Genomic DNA, 25,289 nt, shown 5'->3' with positions numbered 1-25,289 from the left:
TGCCCCAGGGGTCGGTGCTGGGGCCTCAGCTATTTACCATTTATATAGATGATCTGGAGGAGGGAACCGAGTGTAGGGTGTCGAAATTTGCTGATGACACCAAGATTGGTGGAATGGCAAATTGTGCGGAGGGTGTGGAGAGTCTACAGAAGGATCTAGATAGGCTGGGCGAATGGGCCAGGAAATGGCAAATGGAATTTAATGTTGGCAAGTGCGAGGTGGTCCACTTTGGTAGGAATAATGGTAGGAAGGATTATTACTTACGTGGCGAAAAACTGCAGCAGGCGACGGTGCAGAGGGACCTCGGGGTCCTTGTGCATGAGTCGCAAAAACCCAGCTTGCAGGTGCAGCAGGTGGTCAGGAAGGCGAATGGGATGCTGGCCTTCATAGCGAGGGGGATTGAATATAAAAGTAGGGAGGTCTTGCTGTGGCTGTATAGGGCATTGGTGAGGCCGCAGCTGGAGTACTGTGTGGAGTTTTGGGCGCCGTACTTACGCAAGGATATTTTGGCCTTGGAGGGAGTGCAGAGAAGGTTTACTAGGCTGATACCGGAGTTGAGAGGGTTGAGCTATGAGGAGAGGCTGAATAAACTAGGCTTGTACTCGTTAGAGTTTAGAAGAATGAGGGGAGATCTCATTGAGATGTATAAGATGATGAATGGGATGGATAGGATAGAGGTGGAGAGACTCTTCCCGCTCAGAAAGGATAGTAGGACTAGGGGGCACAGCCTCAAGATAAAGGGGGGGCGGTTTAGAACGGAGTTGAGGAGGAACTTCATCACTCAAAGGGTGGTGAATCTCTGGAATTCTCTGCCTGTTGAAGTGGCGGAGGCTGCCTCGCTCAATATTTTTAAGACGCGGGTTGATGGGTTTTTGATAAGAGAGGGGATTAAGGGTTATGGGGAGAGGGCGAGAAAGTGGAACTGAGCCACGACAGATCAGCCATGATCTTATTGAATGGCAGGGCAGGCTCGAAGGGCTAGATGGCCTACTTCTGCTCCTATTTCTTATGTTCTTATGAGCCGGGAATCGAACCCAGGTCCTTGGTGCTGTGAAACAGCAGTGCTAACCACTGTGTTACTGTGCTACCCACACCCTTCTATTCCTTTATCTCTTGTGTGATTATCCAGCTTCTCCTGTTGTTTACCTCAACCATTTCAAGTTCCACATTCTTCCCAATACCTGATGTGACACCACCGTGCCTTTAAGAAAGGTATCTTAAGCATTGTCTCTGCAGTTATAAACAGCCCTATTTACTTCCATTGTGGCATTGAGATGTCTGAAAAGATGTCATTTTAGTATTACTAAAGTCATGTGATGAGCCTTTTGTTTATTATTAATCTGGGCCTAATGCAATGTCCTGGAGTTTTACGATCCCTTTTGAATTGTCTGGTTTGTGATGGATTGAAAGGTCAAGGTCAGCTGGTTCCTTCATGGGAAAACCCAGAGTTACTTTCAATTTGGTTCGTTAAAAGTTATTTGGAATCCAGGCTGAAAACAATGTTTGTGTGTCTCTCTCTCCCTGGTATAGGAGGTTTGACTCTTGGTGGCTGGCTAGCTGGTAACTAGAGGCAAGGAGTGGCTCTGTCTCTGGAAGTGTGATGAAAGTTCCAGAGTCGGAAGGCCTGAGTGTCTTCAACTCAACATCTATAGGAGTAAACACAGAATCACAAAGGAGTAAATCATAGAAAGCATTCTTTCTGGTTGTATCACAGCTTAGTATGGCTCCTGCTCTGCCCAAGACTGCAAGAATCTATAAAGGGTCGTGAATGTAGCACAATCCATCACACAAATCAGCCTCCCACCCATTGACTCTGTCCACACTTCCTGCTGCCTCGGCAAAGCAACCAGTATAATTAAGGATTCCACGCACCCCGGACATTCTCTTTTCCACTTTCTTCACTTGGGAAAAGGATACAGAAGCCTGAGGTCATGTATGAATTGACTCAAGAACAGCTTCTTCCCTAATGCTGTCAGACTTTTGAATGGACTTACCTTGCATTAAGTTGATCTTTCTCTACAGCCTAGCTATGACCGTAACACTACATTCTGCACTCTCTGGTTTCCTTCTCTATGAATGGTATGTTTTGTCTATATAGCGCACAACAAACAATACTTTTCACTGTATGTTAATATACGTGACAATAATAAACCAAATCAAATCAAAAGGGGTTGGAAAGCTGCAAGATCCAGCATCATGTGAGCATACCCAATTTCTCTGCTAAACCTAAGACAGGGGATGTGCGTGTAGGGGTTTGTTTAGTTGGAACAGTACATTTAGCTGTTAAGGCTTATACAATATCATGGTTGTTTTTTTCTTGTTTGTAATTGGTAAAAGTTATTGCTAATTATCTTATTATATGTTAACTGTATTCTTAAACTTTGTTTGATAAAAGCTCCCTAGTGGGTCATTGAATCATATCTGGAGTGAAACATATCATGCTTACCCATGCCAAAGTTCAAAACTTATGGTCTAGGCTGACTTCAGAAAACACCTTAGAGTTTCTGAATTCCTTACTGTATTTATTGGTGACTATCTTGTACTTACAGCTCTGGCTCTGGTATCACTCACGCACTGACCCTGAACTAGACTTCCTTACCTGCTCTTTCAGTCTTTCATCTGATACCTCCCACTGGAGTTCCCAGAGTTTCTTCTCTTCCTCTTTCCCATAACCCACAGAGTGTACAACAGATGTCCCTTTGACTGTGTCTATTGAATGTATAACAGCTGGGTGGCAGGTACTGTTAGGGACCAGATCAAAAACTCCAAGGTATATTGTGGAGTTAGCTTAGACCCCAACTGTTTTTGATTTTGGCATTATGGCAAGCAGAAGATATTTTGCTTCAGGTATGATTCAAATGACTCACTGGGGAGTTTTTATTAAAACCTACTTTATTTAAGAACATGGTTAGAATGTAACAAAAAGAGTTAACATAACTTTTACCAATTAAAATACTTAATCATGTCAAAGTATAATTCTTAACAGCTAGCTATCTCTATTGTTCCAATTTAAAGCAATATCCTCATAGACTTACATCCTGCTTCAGAATTGGTTAACACAAAGTAAGATATACTCACATGAATGCTTTTTAAACTCTCTGGACAGATGCAGAAAAACACCTGCCTTCTGTCTCCCATACAGCAATTTCCAAAAAGGATATATCTTCAAACCGCAGAACTTCATAGAAACGAACCTAGTTTCTGGCAGATCCCAATCTCCTGGCTTGAGAGAGACACAGAGATATTTTTGCTCTTTTACTTCCCAAACTCCAGATTGAAATCTATTTCCAAGCAGCAGAACCCCAGAGAAAGTGAAAGAGTTACCCATACTCAGTCACTAACTGTGAGCTTATTTTCTTTCTGTAAGCCTTAGCTCTCCCAGTCAAATGACCTTAACACTCAATCAACCAAATCGAGGTGCACTCTGAAAAACCCCAGAGGAAAACACTAAAATAACAATGCTGCATTAGTCCAGATCAAAATAAACATTTCAGCAATTAAGATTAGTTATGCTGCTGAGTAATAGCAGGAGATGCCAGATCCAAACAAAATGGCACCAATAATAAAACACTAAAGTAAAATCCTGCCCAAAAAAATGACCCAAGTACATTTCTTAAAGGCAGAGTATCGTCACAATACCATCTGCTGACTACACAGACTTGCACTGAGACCAAAGTCTCCACAACTTCCTCTTCAGTGTATAGAGAAATAACCACACACAGTGTTAGCAAGATCCAAGATAAATCCATAAACCCCTAACCCCCTTCACAGAGGGATCCATCCTCGAACTACAACAATTTCCCTCACATTACAGACAGTTCTTCTTTTACCATTTCAATGTTTATTTGGCTAATCTTCCATAATCCACTGCCTGTAAACTTCACTCATCCACACCTAATGCTCTTTGGTGTTTTATTCAATATGGGCTGCGCTTCCAATTCTGTGACCTTGCTTTAGCATGTAACTCTAAACAAATATTCAACATACAATCATTATTTTGGGGGAAAATAAATAATGGTGAGCAGTTGCTTAATGCAAAGTAAGCATCTGGGTTGGGTCGTAATTATTTACCAGCTCACAACCTTGTTCCCAAAGTGGGTCACCTATTGCTGCGGTGAAGTGAGTTCTTCCAACTACATATATAGGAGCAGGTGTAGTGATTGTTCATTTAAGGGGAGCACAGCAGAGTAAGGGTTGCCTGGTTGACTAGTTGGGACTAACAAGTGTGGAATCACCTCATCCTCCACCCCCATCCTCTAGCATGAGAGGTTCCTAGTCAGAGGTATTTTGGGAGCTAGATACAGCCATGAAGCCGCTGTACAATTCAATGAAGTCTGTGAAAGTCTATTTTTATATCTGGTGACAAGGATAAATTACCCTGATATTGCTTCTGGCCCAATACCTGTGAATATCCTGGTTTAATCAAAGTCCGAAAAAAAGTACTCACGAGAATGTCTCCCTATGCATGAATAGATCCATTTGACTTCTCAATAAAGGACTGGACATGATATGCTGAGTGCCTTGGATACTATTTCCAAGCAAACGAGATAGTGGAGGAAGTGAAACGCAAAGCAATTCTCCTGGGTTTGTGTAACTCAGAGACATAACCTTATTTACAATCCAACTGGACTGACTCCAAACGATTGAGTGAGCTCATGGATTTAGTGAAGGCTTAATTGCAACCGTAACTATCAGGCATATTCCAGAGATTCAGATTTAATTGAATGGTGAGAGCCCCAGGGAAATCAATCATGAATTACATGGCTAAATTGAAGCAATTGTCAGAGTATTATGATTTTGGAGTCACCCTAAACAATGTTATGGGATAGATTCATCTGTGGTGTGAATGCTATTCAGTGCAGACACTGTTGACCATCGAAAGGTGTAGAAGAGCTGCAAAGTGCACAAAATGGTGGCTTTCACCAGTTAGAGCAGAAAACTGTAACCAGCTGTAATGCCAAAACCGCCACAAAGCAGGAAATAATTTCAACAAAACAAAAAGGTACAGAATAGAAAAGGTTGAGTGTCTCTGGAGCTCTCTTCCTCAAAAGGCACTGGAAGCAGAATCTTCAAATACGGCAGAGCTAGATAGATTCTTGATGAACAAGAGAGTGAAAGGTTATCAGGGGTCAGCAGGAATGTGGGATTGAGATTGCAATCAGATCAGCTATGACCTTATTGAATGGTGGAACAAGTTCAATGGGCTGAGTGGCCTACTATAATGATGCACTTTCACAGACTTTATTAGTCAACACAAAAGGTATTTATTAATAAGAATTGTATAGCAATCACATGGCTATAGCTAATTCTCAAAATATCACTGTCTAGTGCCTTTCCCCCTGTGGGGTGATTTCACACCGAGTCTCGATTGCTAACTCGGGCCAAGTAACACTTATTCTGCTGTGCTTCCCTTAAAGGCACAATCACCACATCCCTCCCCCTTTAACGCCTTGACACAATCTTCAATAACAATTCACTGAGTCCTAAAGATTAATTAATCATGATGCATACAAGTTGGACAATTATAAATCAAGTCGTTGAGGGGGTTTTCTGTTTCTTGTCAAGCTGTGTATTTCTGTAGTCTGGGATACTTCCACAGGATTGACAGTAACAGGAACTGCAATAGTGGGTACCTCTTCTGGCACAGGCGATTCATCACTATTTGCTTCCATGGGGACACCAATTACATAGAAAACCCAGTCAAGCAGATATCAGTAAGCACTGAAGTTCAAAAATGTGCCTTGATGGTGACAATGCTGGAAGATTTCTCTACACTTCAAGTGGTCTGTATGTTCAGGAATGATCCATCCCTCCACGTCTACTAGACGGACAGAATTAATGCCCATTGTTGAATTCTTGCCAAGGTGATCGGCTAGACAGTCTTGTCCTCTTCGAAGAGGTCCAACGGTAATTTGTGGCCAGAAATGATGGTAAAATGTCCACTGGGTAAGTACCAATGAAATCTCTTGACGCCAAAGGTTATTGGAAGCCCTTCTTTCTCAATTTGTGAGTAACCTTCTTCGACCTCTAGATTTTTGACACAAACCCTTAAAGCCTTTCAGAGCCATTGTCCATCTCGTTGGACTACACCGCATCAATACCGTCTGGAGAGGCACCACAGGTCAAGATCAGTACTTCACATAGGTCGAATTGTACTAGCAGGTTTGAGGAATGCAGTAATTGTCTCACTCTGTTGAAAACTTTTTCCTGCGAAGACTCCAGTTTGCAGGTAGAGTGTGGGTGCCTGCACCCCTCTCCATTTGTTTTAAATGGGTGCCACCTTAATTTTAAACTGTGCCTCTCCCGCTTTCAGATTCTCCCACAAGAGGAAACATCCTCTCCACATCCCACCCTGTCAATACGTCACCAAATCTTACATTTCAATCAACTTGCCTCTTACTCTTCTAAACCCCAATGGATACAAGCTTAGCCTGTCCAACATTCCCTCACAAGATAACACACCCATTCCTGGTATTAGTCCAGCAAACCTTCTCCAAACTTTTTCCAATGCATTTAGATCCTTCTTTATACAAGGAGACTAATATTGTACAGAATACTATGGATGCAGCGTCTGGAATAAAAACATGAAGATGCTGCCGTTAGAAATAGTAGGTTGGGCAATTCTGGTGTCTGATGCACTCCTATTTCACCATCTACCCTGACCAACCAGTCTTGGTAATCAATGCTTAGGTCATTAATATTCATACTTGCTGGAATAACAAGGAAAAAGTGTTCATTGAGAATGAAAAAAAGTCATGATATCTTTCCAGTTTTCACACAGCAATCTTCAGAATAATCTAGAATACCTGAAAAGTCCAAAACAATCGCAGAATGTTGAGAATTTTACTGATTCCCCTTTTCTACACTTCACTGTTGGAAACTGCATCTTCATCTGTCTGGTCCTAAACCTCTCTGCCTCCTCCTTTCAGATAATTTTCAAAAACCTATGTTTGATCAAACTTTTAGTCACTACTGTGTTATTTCCTTCTGTACGCTTTTCTGTCAATTTTTGTCCAGTTAGATTTTGTCAAGCACTTGTTACATTCTACTGCAGTGCTTCCCATTCCAGGAGTCACATTTTAATGCCTCAGACTGTGTGACAAGAATGATCCCTGGAATGAAGAGCTTGTTGCATGAGGACTCTGGGTCTGAACTCATTGGAGTTTAGAAGGGTGAGGGGGAGATCTTGTTGAAACTTACAGGATACTGCGACACCTGGATAGAGTGGACGTGGAGAGGATGTTTCCACTAGTAGGAAAAACTAGTACCAGAGGGCACAACCTCAGGCTAAATGGACGGTCCTTTAAAACAGAGATGAGGACGAATTCCTTCAGCCAGAGTGGTGAATCTGTGGAACTGTTGGCCACAGAAGGCTGCAGAGGCCACTTCATTGACTGGCTTTAAGACAGAGATAGATAGGTTCTTGATTAATAAGGGGATCGGGGTTATGGGGAAAAGGAGAATGTGAATGAGGAAAATATCAGGCATGATTGAATGGCAGAGCAGACCCCAAGGGCCGAGTGGCCTAATTCTACTTGTGTCTTATGGTTACCTGAGTGAAAGTTTGTGGGGAATGAGATGTTGAAGGCATGGGAAGGGTGGGGTGGCTGGCCTTCAGTTACTGACTGCAATGTCGATCACCAAAATAAAACAGTGTGACCTTCAATATTTAATTATTAATGTTCACACATTAAGCTTTCAACTCTCAGTCTGTTCAGTTCCACATTATGAAGTACTCTCATTTTCTGCGCAGACGTGACTTCCCGGCTCAATCTTCTCACTCCAACCTCCTAATTGCAAGATGACCCACATTCTCCACTGTGATTTTGATTAGCCCTACTGCCTCACAGCGCCAGGAATCCAGGATTAATTCTGGCCTTGGGTCACTGTCCGTGTGGAGTTTGCACGTTCACCCTCACGTCTATGTGGGTTTCTTCCGGATACTCCTGTTTCCTTCCACACTCCAAAGATGTGCAGGTTAGGTTGATTGGTCATGCTAAATTGCACCTTAGTGTCAGGGGATGAGCAGGGTTAAAACATGAGGTTTTGGGGATAAGTTGCATTCAATGGACTGACTATAGCCTCTTTCTGCAATGTAGGGATTCTATGATGAGAAAAGAGTTAGCTAAATCTGAACATCAAACTCCTCAGCTGCCTTCCCCCAACCCTTCAACTGGAGCTTCTTCCCTGGTTCTGTGTTGAAGCTCCACTCCAGGGATGCAAACAACTTAATCCAGTGCTTTACTGAGGGGCTGTTGCACAGTTGATGGATTGTCTAGCTCATGGTACGTCACACTGAGGTCCCATCTGCATGTTCCAGAGTTCGGATGGATTATAAACATCACAGTGAGCAGGGAGCACTCCCAATGGCTAGGTCAACAACCTACAACATCAAGTGACTGCTCCTTCATCTCACTGCTGTTTGTTTTTGCACAGAACACCTGTAGAATGAATTCATCAGATTACAAAGTGCGTCAGTGAGACAGGTTGATGCACACACGCGTTATTTTATTTCAGTATATCCAGATTATAAATTCTCATTTGTAAGAAACCATCACTCTCTTTAACTCATTGACTACCAAAAGTGACAGTGTTCAGCTGGCATCTTTAGTACAGTTGTGGAGGGTAGGTGAGGCCAGTGGTGAATGGTGCCACCACGCTATGTACTGCATGCACGGTGACCAAGTAAAAGCAAGAGTAAAGAATTCAGCAAAATCTCACAATGTTTGACTATTGATATAAATAACATGACAAACACGGTATCTAAGTAAGGAGAACGGCACAGAACACAGGAATCTGAACAAGCACTTTCGCTACAATACTTTTTACAACTCATAGCTCTATAAGAATTTTTCATTTGGGCCACTTGTCTCCCTACCAGATTCTTGATGCATATTCAGTCTAGAACTGTCACCTCTTGTCCATTCCTATCTGACCAAAACCATAAAGCTATGCTTGTGGTTAAATCCCTCTCTATCCCCACCGTACACCCTCGGTGCTTGAAGCACCCTCATGTCTGTGCCAATAGGATGTTGACGCACCTTATGGCAATGGGGCCAGTACAATTTGAAGGTCAACGCTATCTTGGGGAATTGTTGGCATTGTGAAGGTGCGACTATAACCTGTGGCGAGCCTCTAAATGTACGTTCTATAAATCTGTTTACAGTTTCACCACAAATCTGTCCCTGTGGTGTGAATATCAACAGTCTGTTATCCTCTGTAAGATCCTGCACTTGATACTGCTTCTTCTGGCTATTTAAACAATGGAATAATTTCCTTTCCGTGTTCTTCATTCTGCATTTTGCCTGTGGTGTTGTGAGACTCTGCCCACAAATAAAAATAAGTGATGTAGACTGTCACTATGTTAATACTTGGTTTGGTTATGACTGGCTGCAGTATACCGAACATCAAGGAGCAAGGAAGAGTCCCCACTTGCAGCCTGAAAGCTTGCTGTGCCTCCATCTGGATGTTTGGGTAGATGCCCACACTCCACCTGCAACTCACTGAAAATGCAACCGTCAACTTCTGTGTGGTCGAGACAAATACTTACCTAAGACCAGGGCGTGCGACAGCAAAATATACCTGAAATTGGATTGTACAGAGAGAGAAAACACTGGGTAATGGGGACAGAGGCAGCCTGACTAGTCTATAAAAAAACAATAACATCTAAAATGGAGAATCTGTTAAGACACATCGTAAAAAAAAAATTAAAGCAAGTGCATTATACATTTCCTATGACGATTCATCCTCTGACATTAAAAGGGCAAAGTGTATACACCTGGGTTAGCCAACCAGACACACTAACATTTGCTTCCAGCTGAATGATTGGATAACTTGAAATATCCAATCGGAGCACTGGATGTTGTTGTGTTGTGGTGAGGATACCACGTACAGTGAGTTACCAAGTAGAGTGAATTACTAGGTTACTAGGTACAGCAAGTCGCTCGGTATAATGGGCTCCATCATATATTCAGCCCTCTGGATAGATTCCATTTTAAATATTTTGCATTTTCAGGTCACTTCACTTCCTGTGGCCTCAAATTCTCTCAGCTTGTGCCATGAAGACCATCCTCCATTTTCCAGCAACTCCCAGCATCATCAGCCCAACATTAATCTGAAACAAAAATAATCAAACGGAATTATTGCCTGTGAATTTATCAATTCCACATCCCAACCCACCCCAGTTTGTTGTCCTCTTGCCCTGAAGCTGCTGACTCTCAGTGAGGTGCAGATCCCTACCTCTCCTGAAGGTGCTCTCACTAGGGTAACAGGTCCCTCTGGGAAGAATTACCTGCCCCCAGTGTCTCACCCAGTGACTAGTTGGCAGACTACACAAACATACAGAACATTGCAGCTCAGCTTGATCCTGTGCTCACCTGACATCCATACACAAGTATACCTTCATGCAGTGAATTGCTGGGAAAGTGGTCGGGAATGGGAACTCTGTTATGGTTTTCCTCTTCTCAGTCCAAGGGACAAACACTAGGTTAGACTAACTTCTTCACAATAGTCACTACAACTACTAATCAATCGAATAGATAATGCACAAGAAAACTCTTTACCCAGAGAGTGAATGTGGAACTCACTCTCACAGAGAGTAGCTGAAGCAAACAGGCATATTTAAAAGGAAAATGTGAGGGGGAAATGAATAAAAAGTTCTGTTGACAGGACTAGGTGACAAGGGTTGAGAGCGGACCCATGTGGAGCATTTGATGTGATTTATTGTCACATGTGTTGGTATACATTGAAAAGTATTGTCTCTTGCACACTATACAAAGAATATCATTATAGAGAAGGAAAGGAGAGGTAGCTAGGATGTAGAGAAAGATCAACTTAATGCGAGGTAGGTCCATTCAAAAATCTGATGGCAGCAGGGAAGAAGGTGTTCTTGAGTTGGCTGGTACATGACCTCAAACTTTTGTATCTTTCTCCCAAAGGAAGGTGGAAGAGAATATGTCCGGTGTGCGTGGAGTCCTTGATTATGCTGGCTGCTTTTCCAAGGCTGCAGAAAGTGTAGATGGATTGGGTTTCATTCATGATCCTTTGTTGTTTATTGTGGTCTTGGACAGAGCAAGAGCCATACCAAGCTGTGATACAACCAGAAAGGATGCTTTCTATGGTGCATCTGTAAAAATTGAAGAGTCATAGCATGCCAAATTTCCTTAGCCTCCTGATAAAGTAGAGGTGGCCTTTCTTAACTATAGCATCGGCATGGAGGGACCAAGACAGGTTGCTGGTGATCTAGATATCTAGAAACTCAAAGCTCTCAATCATTTTCACTTCATCGCCATTGATGTAGACAGCGGCACGTTCTCCACTACGTTCCCTGAAGTCGATAACTATCTCCTTCATTTTATACACTGATGGAGAGATTATTGTCGTCACACCAGTTCACCAGATTCTCTCTTTCCTGTACTCCGTCTCATCATTGTTTGAGATCCGACCCAGTACAGTGGTGTCATCAACAAACTTGAAAATCGAATTGGAAAGTACTTTGGCCATATATTCATAGATGTATGAGGAGTTATAGTTAGGGGCTGAGGACAAAGCCTTCTAGGGCACTGGTGCTGAAGATGATCATGGAGGTGTTGTTGCCTATCCTTACTGATTGCGGTCTGTGGATTAGGAAGTCTAGGATTCAGTCACAGAGAGAGGAACTGAGCCCTAGGCCACAGAGTTTGGAAATGGGTTTTGTAGGAATAATGGTATTGAAGGCTGAGCTGTAGTTTATGAATAAGAATCTGACTTCAGTGTCTTTTTATCCAGATGTCCAGAATTGTGTCTATGGCCAGGGAGATGCCGTCTGCAATGGATCTGTTGTGGTGTCAGGTGAATTGTAGTGGACCCAGCAAACTGGGAGGGCAGAATTGATTCATGCCATGATTAACCATGAGGAATGTCAGAGCCACCGAGTGATAGTCATGAAGGCACACTGCCTGGCTTTTCTTTGGTACAGCAATGACGGTTGTCCTCTCGAAACAGATAGAGACATCAGATTGGTGTAAAGAGCAGTTAAATGTGTCTGTGAATACCCTGCTGTTGTGAGACTTCTTACTGTGAATACCCCCGCCAGCTGATCCGCACAGGATCTGAGTGCTCGTCCGAGTACACCCTTCAGGCCAGTTGCTTTCAGAAGTTGACATTTGAGAAGGCTGATCTGACATCAGTGGTGAAGCCATTGGCCTGTTTCTTTCAATTTTTGCAGAGGGCAGTTAAGAGTCAACCACAGTGCTGAGAGTCTGGAGTCACATGGAGACCAAGTAAGCAAAGCAGATTTCCTCCCCAAAAGGACATTCATGAACCAGGTGGGTTTTTATAACAATCGATGATCGTTCTCATGGTCATCATTACTGAAACTAGCTTTATATTCCAGATTTATTAAATTTAAATTCTACCAGCTGCTGTGGTGGGAATTGAACCCATGTCTGCAGAGCATTAGCCTGGGTCTCTGGATTACTAATCCAGTAACATTATTACTACACCTCCATCTGAGTGTGTGTGCTGTGCTATACATTTAATGTAAATGATCGTATATCAAGCACTGGGAACTTTTTGAAGAACTGTGATCAGTTTGATAAATACAAGTCATTCTGAACCTCTCAAGTTCCCACGAACAAACCTCAGATGTTTTTCAGCATGTAAACAAGTTACAGGAGGTCAGCTCTGCGAGTGTATGACATATCTACCTAGGATTTAGACAGCAGCTTGGTTCTGAACGCCACCATCATCCGTTTACGGAAAGTTGCAAACTCATTATCCGTCTCTTCCATTTCTGCAACTCCTAGCCCAGACCTGTCTGTCGATGTAACACCCCTATGGAGGAGAGAGTTTTACTCTGTGAGATGTGCAGGTATATTACATGGTTTAATTAGTATATTGATACCAATGCACCAAGAAAAAAAACATTGGAGCTAATGTAGATTAAGGTGCAAGATGCTGAATATATTCTTTTATGTTGCTTCCGCTGGTACCATTCAGAGACAGAGCTATGCCCACCAGTACTGTACCCCAGTGTTATACAGTGACAAACCCATCCCCACAGTACTGTATCCCAGTGTTATACAGTGACAGACCCGTCCCCACCAGTACTGTACCCCAGGGTTATACAGTGACAGACCTGTATAACCATCAGTACTGTAGCCCAGTGTTATAGTGACAGAACCATCCCCACCAGTGCTGTACCCCAGTGTTATAGTGAGACCCGTCCTCACCAGCACCATACCCCAGTGTTATGCAGTGACAGACCCAACCCCACTAGTACTGTATCCCAGTGTTACAGTGACAGACCTGTTTACCCACCAGTTCTGTACCCCAGTGTTATAGTGACAGACCCATCCCCACCAGTGATGTACCGCAGTTTATAGTGACAGGCCCATCCTCACCAGCACCATACCCTAGTGTTATACAGTGACAGATCTGTCCCCACCAGAACAGTACTCCAGTGTTATACAGCGACAGACCTGTCCCCACCAGTACTATATCCCAGTGTTATATAGTGACAGACCCATCCCCACCAGTGCTGTACCCAAGTGTTACAGTGAGACCTATCCCCATCAGAACAGTACCCAGTGTTATACAGTGACAGACCCGTCCCCACCAGTACTGTACCCAGTGTTACACAGTGACAGACCTATCCCCACCAGTACTGTACCCCATGTTATACAGTGACAGATACTTAACCCAGTATTGCACCCAGTGTTACACAATTCAAATTGCAGGGTGATTTCACAGCTCCAGTGTTTGTTGTTGTCTTCCATCATGCATTACTGAAGTGCAAGATACTAGGCTCCTATTTCACAGAGAGGCACTGAATGACAACAAATATTTTGATCTCATTAACAAGAGTGATGATTGTGCTGGGTTCCTTAGGGCTAAAAGAGAGACAACGCTGCATGCCAGGAGTTTTGTCTGGGTTTGAAACTTGGACCAACCATGAAAGAGCTGTTATCCAATCCAGCCCAATCCCTCTCCGAGCTGTTTCGTACCTGTTGATAGGGTCTCTGATGCCCTGTTTCTCCAAGCCTAGCCCCTCTCCATCCTTCCAGCCCATCCTTTGCAGCATCTTGTACCCAACGTTGTCCACCGCCAACCTGTTCTTAGTGTAATTTATATCCTCACTTTTCTGAAAGAGAAACATTTAATCAGATTAAACCTTTTATATTCTCAAGAGTGGATCGATTTAACCAGTGTCAGTGGGCCAGTGGAGTAAAGAAACTATTTGACTCAAACCTGAGTCTTTCAAGAGAGCTGTGAGGAAGCACTGATACACACAAAGGGACAGAAGGGTTTGGGATTCTCTTCCACAACTGATTTGGAGATCAATTGCTAATTTAAATCTGAGGTAGATAAATTTTTGTTCAGCAAAGATATTAAGGGATATGGACCAAAAGCAGATATATGGAGTTAGGCCACAGATCAGCCATGATCTCATTGAATGGAAAAGGCTCGAGGGACTGAATGGCTTACTCCTGTGCATATGTTTGTGGTTTGGTCTCTGGGCTGTGCTGAGTTAGCTGATATCTTAGTTATTTCATGGAATAATAGTGTGGCTGGCAAAGGCAGCATTTGTTGCCCATCATTAATTACCCTTCATTTGAGTGGCTGGCTAGGCCATTTCAGAATGCAATTAAGAGCTAACCAGATTGCTGTGGGTCTGAAGTTACATGAAGGCCAGAACAAGTAAAGATGGCAGATTTCCTCCCCAAAGGACTTTAGAGAACCAGGCGAGTTTTTACAATAATCAAGGTCACCATCACTAAGACTAGTTTTTATATTTTGGGTTTTATGAATTGAATTTAAATAGTGGCTGTGGTGGGATTTGAACCCATGTCCCCAGAGTGTTATGCTGGGCCTCTGGGTTACTGATTCAGTGAGATTATGCCACTGACCCCGCCACAATCTCTGTGGAGTGGTATGCTCTCTCAGGTTTCCTCATCTGGGAGGATCAAAGGGCCTGTGCTCCCCTGGCCACCATCCAGTGACTCAGGCAAGGGCAGAATCAGGCTTGGCTCTGATGCTTAGTTACGAAGGACAGTCAGTGGGTGACTACTGGAGGATGCCTGACTCCAGAGGAAATGCACCCATAAGACTGAGCACCTGTCAAAAGAGGGAAAACTTGGATTTTTATATGGCCTTTTGGCATCCTAGGATATCACAAAGCACTTTCCAATCACTGAAGTACTTTTTGAAGTATAGACACTGTTGAAACATAGGGAAAGATGGCAACAAATCTAGACACAGCAAGATCCTACCAACAGCAATACGATGACCAGATTATTTTTTTCTACTCATTCATGGGACACGTATGTCGTTGGCTGTGCCCAACATTTATGGCCCATCCCTTGTTGCCCTTGGAGGGCAGTTGAGAGTCACCCACATTGCTATGGCTCTGGAGCCACATGTAAGCCAGCCTAAGTAAGGATAGCAGAATTCTTTCCCTAAAGCACATTAGAGAATCAGATGGGTTTTTCCAACGATCGACAATGATTTCATGGTCATCAGCAGATTCTTAATTCCAGATTTTTTTTTATCAAATTCAAATTCCACCAGCTGCCATGGCGGGATTTGAACCTGGGGTCCCCAGAACGTTAGCTGAGTTTCTGAGTTAATATCTTGCAATAATACCACTAGACCATTGCCTTCCTTCTATTATTGGTCACGTTGGTTGAGGGATGCATATGGATCAGGATACCTAGAATTCCGAGTACAGTACTCCGAATGTCAGCTTGGACTATGGGCTCAAGCCTCTGGTGTGGAGTTGTTGACCTTCAACCGATGCTGTACACTAGATACATCGATGACATTTTCTTCCTCTGGCCTCATGGTGAACAATCACTGAAACAACTATATGATGATATCAACAAATTCCACCCCACCACCATGGACTATTCCCCAGAATCAGTTGCATTCTTGGACACACGCATCTCCATTAAGGACGGTCACCTCAGCACCTCACTGTACCGCAAGCCCACAGACAATCTCACAATGCTCCACTTCTCCAGTTTCCACCCTAAACATGTTAAAGAAGCCATTCCCTATGGACAAGCCCTCCGTATACACAGGATTTGCTCAGATGAGGAGGATCGTGACAGACACCTCCAGACCCTGAAAGATGCCCTCATAAGAACAGGATATGGTGCTCGACTCATAGATCGGCAGTTCCGATGCGCCACAGCGAAAAACCGCACCGATCTCCTCAGAAGGCAAACACAGGACACAGTGGACAGAGTACCCTTCGTCGTCCAGTACTTCCCCGGAGCGGAGAAGCTACGACATCTTCTCCGGAGTCTTCAACATATCATTGATGAAGACGAACATCTTGCCAGGGCTATCCCCACACCCCCACTTCTTGCTTTCAGACAACCACACAACCTCAGACAGACCATTGTTCGCAGCAAACTACCCAGCCTTCAGGAGAACAGTGACCACAATACCACACAACCCTGCCACAGCAACCTCTGCAAGACATGCCGGATCATCGACATGGATACTATCATCACACGTGAGAATACCATCCACCAGGTACATGGTAAATACTCTTGCAACTCGGCCAACATTGTCTACCTGATACGTTGCAAGAAAGGATGTCCCGAAGCATGGTACATTGGGGAGACCACGCAGACGCTACGACAACGGATGAATGAACATCGCTCAACAGTCACCAGGCAAGACTGTTCCCTTCCTGTTGGCGAACACTTCAGTGGTCACGGGCATTCAGCCTCTGACCTTCGGGTAAGCATTCTCCAAGGTGGCCTTCACGACACACGACAGCGCAGAGTCGCTGAACAGAGACTGATAGCCAAGTTCCGCACACATGAGGACGGTCTCAACAGGAATCTTGGGTTCAGGTCGCACTATCTGTAACCCCCGTGACTTGCCTGGGTTTGCAAAACCTCACTTACTGTACTGTCTGGAGACAATACACATCTCTTTAAACTGTGATCAGTGCTCCTTCCACTCACATTATCAGCCACTTCAGGTCTTGAACAGCAGGTTAGGTGTAAGGATTTGCATTCTAATCAGTAATCTCTAAACTGTCTGTGCTTTATATGCTCTGTCTGAGGCCAGAACTCTCCATTCACCTGACGAAGGGGCTAACCCCGAAAGCTTGTGAGTATATTATCAAATAAATAGGTTGGACTAAAACCTGGTGTTGTCAGACTTTTTACTGTGGAGTTGTTGACTCAGACCCGCCAATAGATCAATGACCAATATTAATATACTACAGAGAACTCCTCTGCTCTTTTCTTCAAAAAAATCGGCTGTGGGATCTTTTGCAGTACAAGGGGGCAGACAAGGCCTTGGTTTAATGTCTCAACTGAAAAACAGCACCTTCAAACGTACAGCACTGTGATTGCCGAATTATGGGGCTCAAATCTCTGGAATGGGGCTAGAGTGTGTGGCCTTCAGAGGCAACAGCATGCTGCCTACTCAGACATGGCTGAATTTTGGAGAAAAATGGGAACTTTTAAAAAACTATTTGCCTGCATTTAACCAGCAGGAATTTAAATATGCACACTAACGGTGACGCATAGAATGGATGCCCAGAGAAAACAACTACTAATATATGAAATGATGTTGTTTAATCAAGCAGCAGAATGAATATCTGGTTGGAACAGGACTGATAATTAGGAAGGGTAAGTAGCAGTGGAAATGACCCCAGTGCTGTGTTGCACATTCTCCCTGTGTCTGCGTGGGTTTCCTCCAAGGGCTCCAGTTTCCTCCCACAGTCTGAAAGATGTGCTGGTTAGGTGCATTGGCCATGCTAAATTCTCCTTCAGAGTACCCAAACAGACACCGGAGTGTGGCGACTCAGGGATTTTTACACTAACTTCATGGCAGTGTTAATGTAACCCTTACTTGTGACACTAATAAATAAGTTAACTTAACGTTAAACTACATGATAGTTCCTAATCTTACCGTCTTTTTCTTCGGTTTGTAAGTTGGCTTGTCATAGCCGATTCTCTTCAGCTCTCGTACTGAAATAACAGCATACATTTATTAGTGATTTCATAAGCCACTGAAAAATCAACAACAGCAATGCAGCCATAATGACAAGTCACATTTCTGATTATTATTTTATTTTTTGGATAATTTTTCAGAGGTTGAAGATGCAAATTATTTAAAAAATGCTTTTAAGTTTTGGGCTCAATTCAGAAGGGATAATTTTCTCAGGACAGTTGTATTAAAGGAATGCAGGTTAGACTGGTTAAACATACTAATCACAAGTTGTTTATCATAAAGATGCCACAATGACTATTAAGTTATCAGTAAACATCTCTCACCAATGTGCTGGAAAACTTTTAATCTGTCTGTCTGAGAGAAGGGACTGGAAGATCCACCGTCTTTTGAGGCAGACAGAGAAAAATCCTTTAAATAAGACATTGCACAAGGAGCAGGACAGCAAAAAGAGCAGGTTCTTAAATGTAGGATAGAATGCACAAGAGGCTAAACTGTCAAAAGCAATGAATCTACTACAGGGCAAATAGCATAATGCATTCATTACTTTGATAACATTCCATGAAATGAAGTCTTGTAAACTATTTTAAGTGAATCTGGTTGTACGCGTTCCTCTATACAGTCACCAAACTGTTACGAAGCTTTTTAATGATTCACACCAAGCATCACTTTGTTTCGTGCAAAACTGGCGTCTTTGGGGAGATTGAGGAAACAAAGATACAAAAGACATGAGATGTGGTCCAGATCACAGAGGTTTCATTATTAAATCTCTGGGCTTCACACTTGCCAAGCAGATATAACTTTTGGTGAATCAACTTCAATAAGAGTAAGGGATTGTTGCTGCTTGCAGACTTAAATGGGCAGCAAGTACATTGAAGTGCCAACACTATTTGGTGAATAAACATTTGAGGGGCCTCCATTTTTTGGGGTTTTAGTTCAGTAAGGCAGCATGGTCGGTGCAGGCTTGGAAGGCTGAAGGGCCTATTCCTGTGCTGTAATTTTCTTTGTTCATTCAAACCCTAAATACATTTGGATCAGCTTTGGTGTGACAATTTGACTTGGGTAATATTAATGTATCTGGGCCAGAGGTGGTTGTTTCAAACTTCTATTCCAGGATTTGTCAGCATAACTGAGGCTAACACTTCAGTGCAACCATGTGGAGTCTAAGACTCAGCAATTGTTAGCAACTTTCCCAGAATTTTTCATTCTTGCTATGAAAGGCTGTGGGTCTGAGCTGGGAACTTGCAAAAAAACTAAAGAGATCAATTGTGAGATAAAAGCCAATACGTCACACTACAGCTTAATTTCATAATTTTCTAATTAATATCCACCTGTGATGGACAGAGCCCCTCTATTAAGGAAGATAATAAGAGGCAGGTGGAGTAACCATCTATACATCTCTCATGAAACGGAACAGGTTTAGCTTCACTTTGTCACTGCATACCTGGTGATGAGGTTGACTTTGGGCGGAGTTTTTTGGGTGGCAGCATGCCCACTTTCAGTGTCAGCCCCTTCCGTTTTCTGGGAAGAACTGTACGTGCTGAGGATGCCGACTCCTGCGCAGGATCTGTGGCACTATCGGATTTCTCTGCCATTCCAATGTATTCCTTCACCTTCTCCTTGTAATATTTGTAGTAGGAACTGGTTTCATCGTAGAGAAACCTGCAAAGAGGCAAAAAAAAGGGAACCACTGTGATTAACCGTCCTCACAAATACAGATCTGTTTAGGAGCAGGAGGTGGTGAAAAACTGCAGTCATTGTGCACTCAAATGCTCATTGTGGGAGGACAGCAATGCATCATACCTATCTGAAGCTCAGGATGTGCCAAAGTGCTTCACAACCTATGAAATTGTCACCTGTTGTGGTGTAGGAGACTCAGCAGCCAATTTGCACATAACAAGATCCCCCAATCAACAATGAGATAATGTCCAGTTCATTTGCTTTAGTGATATTGGTTGAGGGATAAATATTGCTCACGATACTGGGGAGAACCTCTATGCTGTTCTTCTGAAGTTTGGCCATAGAACATTTAATGGTCACATAAAGACAAAAAGGGCCTCGGTTTAACGTTTCACCGGAAAGATGGCATCTGTAACGATGGGGAGGCAATGGTTTAGTGGTATTATTGCGAGACTATTAATCCAGAAACTCAGCTCATGCTCTGGGGACCCGGGTTCAAATCCCGCCATGGCAGCTGATGGAATTTGAATTCAATGAAAAATATCTGGAATTAAGACTCTACTGATGACCATAAAACCCTCGTCAGAAAAACCCACCTGGTTCACTAATGTCCTTTAGGGAAGGAAATCTGCTGTCCTTATTTGGTCTGGCGTATATGTGACTCCAGAGCCACAGCAGTGTGGTTGACTCTAAAATGCACCATGAAATGGCTTAGCAAGCCCCTCAGTTGTATCAGTGATTCATGAAGGCAGCTCACCAGCATCTTCTCAAGGATAACAAGGGAAGGGCAATAAATGCTGGCTAGCCAGCAACACCCGTGTCCCATGAATGAATAAAAACAATAGCTTAAAAATGGATCATTTGGTCATTTGATTTGATTTTTTATTGTCACATGTATTAGTATACAGTGAAAAGTATTGTTTCTTGCATGCTATACAGAAAAAGCATTCCATTCAGAGAAAGAAATGGCAGACTTAAGAACGTAGTGTTAGTCATAGCTAGAGTGTAGAGACAGATCAACTTAATGCAAGGTCTGCGTATTCAAATGTCTGAATGCAGCAGGGAAGAAGCTGTTCGTGTGTTGGTTGGTGCGTGACCTCAGAATTTTCTATCTTTTTCCTGGCAGAAGGTGGAAGAGAGAATGTCTGAGGTGCATGGAGTCCTTAATTATGCTGGCTGCATTGCCGAGGTACTGGGAAGTGTAGACGACAACAAATGGATGGGAGGCTGGTTTGCATGATAGATTGGGATATATTCATGACCTTTTGTAGTTTCTTGCAGTCTTGGATAGAGCAGGAGCCATACTATGCTGTGATACAACCAGAAAGGATGCTTTCTAGCTGGCATGCCAAATTTCCTTAGCCTTCCGAGAAAGTAGAGGCATTGATGGGCTTTCTTAACTATAATGTCAACATGGGGGGGCAGGACAATTTGTTGGTGATCTGGACACCAAAAAATTTGAAGCTTTCAACCATTTCTACTTCATCCCCGTTGATGTGTACAGGAGCATGAAGTCCATTATGCTTCCTGAAGTCAATGACAATCTCCTTTGCTAGTAAAATAAAGTTTACTTATTAGTCACAAATAAGGCTTGCAATAACACTGCAATGAAGTTATTGTGAAATTCCCCTAGTCGTCACACTCCAGCACCTGTTCGGGTCAGTGCACCTAAGCAGCAGGTCTTTCAGACTGTGGGAGGAAACCGGAGCACCCGGAGGAAACCCACGTAGACAAGGGGAGAACGTGCAAACTCCACACTGACAGAGACCCAAGCCGGGAATCGAATCCGGTCCTTGGCACTGAGAGGCAACAGTGCTGACCACTGTCCCACCATGCCACCCTACGGTACAATGTGTTTTGCTGACATTGAGGGACAGATGATTGCTACCACACCAGTTCACCAGATTCTCTATCTCATTCCTGTACTCTGTCTTGTCATTGTTTGAGATTCGACCCTCTATGGTGGTGTCATCAGCAAACTTGAAGATCAAGTTGGAGAGTCATAGATACGTAAAGGAGCATAGTAGGAGACTAAGGACACAGCCTAGTAGGGCATCGACGTTGATGATGATCGTGGAGAAGGTGTTGTTGCTTATTCTTACTGATTGTGGTCCGTGGATTAGGAAGCTTAGGATCCAGTCGCAGAGGAGGAGGCCGAGGCTCAGGACATGGAGTTTGGAGATAGGTTTTGTTGGAATGTTGAGTGTTGAGGTGTTGAAGGTTGAGCTGTAATCAATAAATAGGAATTTGACATGTGTTATCTATGTGTTCCAGGGTTGCATGCAGGGCCAGGGAGACGGTGTCTGCTGTGGACCTGTTGTGGTGGTAGACAAACTGTAGTGGATCCAAGCAGTCCGGGAGGCTAGAATTGATTCGTGCCATGACTAGCGTTTTGAAGCACTTCATGATGGATGTCAGAGCCACTGGCTGATAGTCATTAAGGCATGCTGCCTGGCTTTTATTCAGTACCCAGATGATGGTCGTCTTCTTGAAACAGATAGAGACCTCAGATTGTTGTAAAAAGGGGTTGAAGACGTCTGTGAATATCCCCGCTGGCTGGTCTGCACAGGATTTGAGGGGTCATCCAGGCCAGTTGCTTTCTGTGTGTTGTCTTTCGAGAAGGCCGCTCGAACATCTGCAATGGTGATCTCAGATACAGGCTCATCCAAGGCTTCCAGGGTGGAGGGTGTGCTTGTGCAGACCTCTTGCTCAAAACGGACATAGACTGCGTTGAGCTCATCAGGGAGGGTTGCTTTGGAGCTGGCAATTTTACATGCCTTCATCTTGTAGCCTGTTATGTTTTGCATGATTGAAGTCCCTGGCCATGATGAACAAGGCCTCAGGCTGTTTCGTCTTAAGGCTATTTGGAGTGGTGCATATTTTGTCTAGCAGGGTCTTCATGTATGCATGGGGTGGGATGTAAACTGCCATCAGGATAATGGAGGTGAACTCCCACGAAGGTAGTAGGGGTAGCATTTTAGTGTCAGGTATTCTAGGTCCGGGGAGCAGAAACTTGCCGGTGTTACTATGGCTAGGCACCACATTGCTGTTTTTGGGACCTCGTTGTGCCAATGGTTGCCACACCATTTCATACATTACAGCAGTAATTACATTACAAGAATGGTTTGTTGCCTGTAAAGTGCTTTGGAACTTCCCACAATTATGAATGCAAGTATTTTGTATACATATATATATTTTCTCTAAACAGAGTACCCCTCTCTGATCTATTTTGGGGGAGTGTCATAGTCATAAGAGGTTTACAGCATGGAAACAGGCCCTTCGGCCCAACATGTCCATGCCGCCTTTTTTTTAAAACCCCTAATCCCAATTGCTGCATTTGGTCCACACCCCTCTATACCCATCATACCCATGTAACTATCCAAATGCTTTTTAAAAGATAAAATTGTACCCGCCTCTAACACCTCTGGCAGCTTGTTCCAGACACTCACCACCCACCTTAGAGAAAAAATTGCCCCTCTGGACACTTTTGTATCTCTCCCCTCTCACCTTAAACCCATGCCTCCTAGTTTTAGACTTCCCTACCTTGGGGAAAAGGTATTGACTTTCTACCTCGTCTTTGCCCCTCATTATTTTGTAGACCTCTATAAGATCACCCGTCAGCCTCCTACACTCCAAAGAAAAAAGTACCAGTCTACTCAGCCTTTCCTTATAACTCAATCCACCAAGTCCCTATAGCATCCTAGATCTTTTCTGCACTCTTTCCAGTTTAATAATATCCTTTCTATAATAGGGTGACCAGAATTGCACATAGTATTCCAAGTGTGACCTTACCAATAGCCTGTACAACTTTAACAAGACGCCCCAACTCCTGTATTCAATGTTCTGACTGATGAAACCAAGCATGCCGAATGTCTTCTTCACCATTCTGCCCACCTGTGAGTCCACTTTCAAGGAGCTATGAACATGTACCCCTAGATCTCTTTGTTCTGTAACTCTCCCCAATGCCCTACCATTAACTGAGTAAGTCCTGCCCTGGTTCAATCTACCAAAATGCATCACCTTGCATTTGTCTAAATTAAATTCCATCTGCCATTTGTCAGCCCACTGGCCCAAATGATCCAAGATCCCGCTGCAATTGGAGATAAGCTTTCTCACTGTCCACCATGCCACCAATCTTGATGTCATCTGCAAACTGACTAACCATGTCCCCTATATTCTCATCCAAATTGTTAATATAAACAACAAATAACAGTGGGCCCAGTAGTGATCATGGAGGCAGACGCTGGTCACAGATCTCCAGCTTGAAAAACAACTCTCTACGGCCACCCTCCGGCTTCTGTCAAAAGTCAGTTTTGTATCCATTTAGATACCGCATCCTGGATCCCATGAGATTTAACCTTATGCAACAATCTACCATGTAGTACTTGTCAAAGGCCTTACATTACAATCATTCACTCTGACCCAAATCAAAAATGAATCTAACATTTGTTAACCATTTTTCACAACTTCAGGATGTCCCAAAGGGATTCCAGATAAAAAACAGAGTAAATCCCACTTTGAAGAATTAGTTGGCCGGTCGTTTGATCTGCTTGTGTGATAGGAGCAAACAAAATACAGCGCCCCTTGCCACCATCTCCTCTTCCCAAATAGTGTAACTGATCCAGGAAACAGTAAACATTAACTGTGGGATTAACCGATCCAAAGCACTCTTGGGATCTGCAGGAAAGAAACCTGGGACCCTTACATCCCTGACATGCTAGCAAGCAGTCAGTCTCTGTGCCCTTACCAGAAGGTTGGATTATCCCGATTGTTTTCAATGGCAATCTCTTCCAGCTCTGGGCCACATTCAGCCACAAACTTGGCCAGTTTCTCTACAGTGGTTCTCGTCTTTGCATCACTGAGAGGGTCAACTGCAAGAAAAACAAGTTCCAGAAAGGACAAATCACTCAGATACAGCAACCTGCTGTTGATTCTCACTGTAGTTCCTCAGCTAACTCATCATTGATCCCCTCGCTCACTAAGGAAAGCCAACCGACTCCCAGGCCTTAGCCGATTTTACCCCAAATCAAAAATAGGTAAGTAGACACAAACGTTCTGGGCCATTAATCCAAACTCTGCATAGAATCATAGAATCCCTACAGTACAGAAAGAGGCCCTTCGGCCCATGGAGTCTGCACCAACCACAATCCCACCTAGGCCCTACCCCCAATCCGTACATATTCACCCACAAATCCTCTTTAACCTATGCATCTACGGTCAATATAGCATGGCCAATCAACCTTACCCGCACATCTTTGGACTGTGGGAGGCAACCCATGCAGACACGAGGAGAATGTGCAAACTCCACACAGACAGTGACCCAAGCCAGGAATCGAACCTAGGTCCCTGGAGCTGTGAAGCAGCAGTGCTAACCACTGTGCTATGGTGCTGCCCACAAATGGGCAGAAGGCAGAGAGTGAATTAGTCTTGGTCATGAAATGCCTTTCAGTTTATCACCCTGTTGGCATTCACCGTTTAAGCTAATACACAAAGAATGGTCACAGAGTAAGGTCACAGATATCATATAACTTTACAGGAACTGTACCCCAGCACTTTCTGGAGAGTGTAGACAATGGTAAACAAAGACTACAACCTACAGTTCTGTAATGTCAGCATTAGAGAACAGGGTTCTTATTTATAATTTATTTCTC

General features: G+C 43.5%; 1 protein-coding gene across 1 annotated transcript in view; it reads right to left on the bottom strand.

The window, feature by feature from the left end:
• Positions 1-8,487: 8,487 nt before the first annotated feature.
• LOC145358470 (SURP and G-patch domain-containing protein 2-like) overlaps positions 8,488-25,289 on the bottom strand; it is a 30,121-nt gene continuing 13,319 nt past the window's right edge. The window contains exons 5-10 of the mRNA XM_080212550.1: positions 24,386-24,509; positions 19,403-19,620; positions 17,920-17,978; positions 13,986-14,122; positions 12,687-12,813; positions 8,488-10,114 (exon numbers count right to left, since the gene is read on the bottom strand). Coding sequence (XP_080068676.1) covers positions 12,687-12,813; positions 13,986-14,122; positions 17,920-17,978; positions 19,403-19,620; positions 24,386-24,509 — 665 coding nt within the window. The 3' untranslated portion in view covers positions 8,488-10,114. The remainder of the gene's footprint in view (positions 10,115-12,686; positions 12,814-13,985; positions 14,123-17,919; positions 17,979-19,402; positions 19,621-24,385; positions 24,510-25,289) is intronic.

This window comes from Carcharhinus amblyrhynchos, chromosome 26, assembly GCF_965287045.1.
Source record: "Carcharhinus amblyrhynchos chromosome 26, sCarAmb.v2.hapA, whole genome shotgun sequence".
Classification (NCBI taxonomy): domain Eukaryota; kingdom Metazoa; phylum Chordata; class Chondrichthyes; order Carcharhiniformes; family Carcharhinidae; genus Carcharhinus; species Carcharhinus amblyrhynchos.
This window is presented reverse-complemented; position numbering and strand designations above follow the sequence as displayed.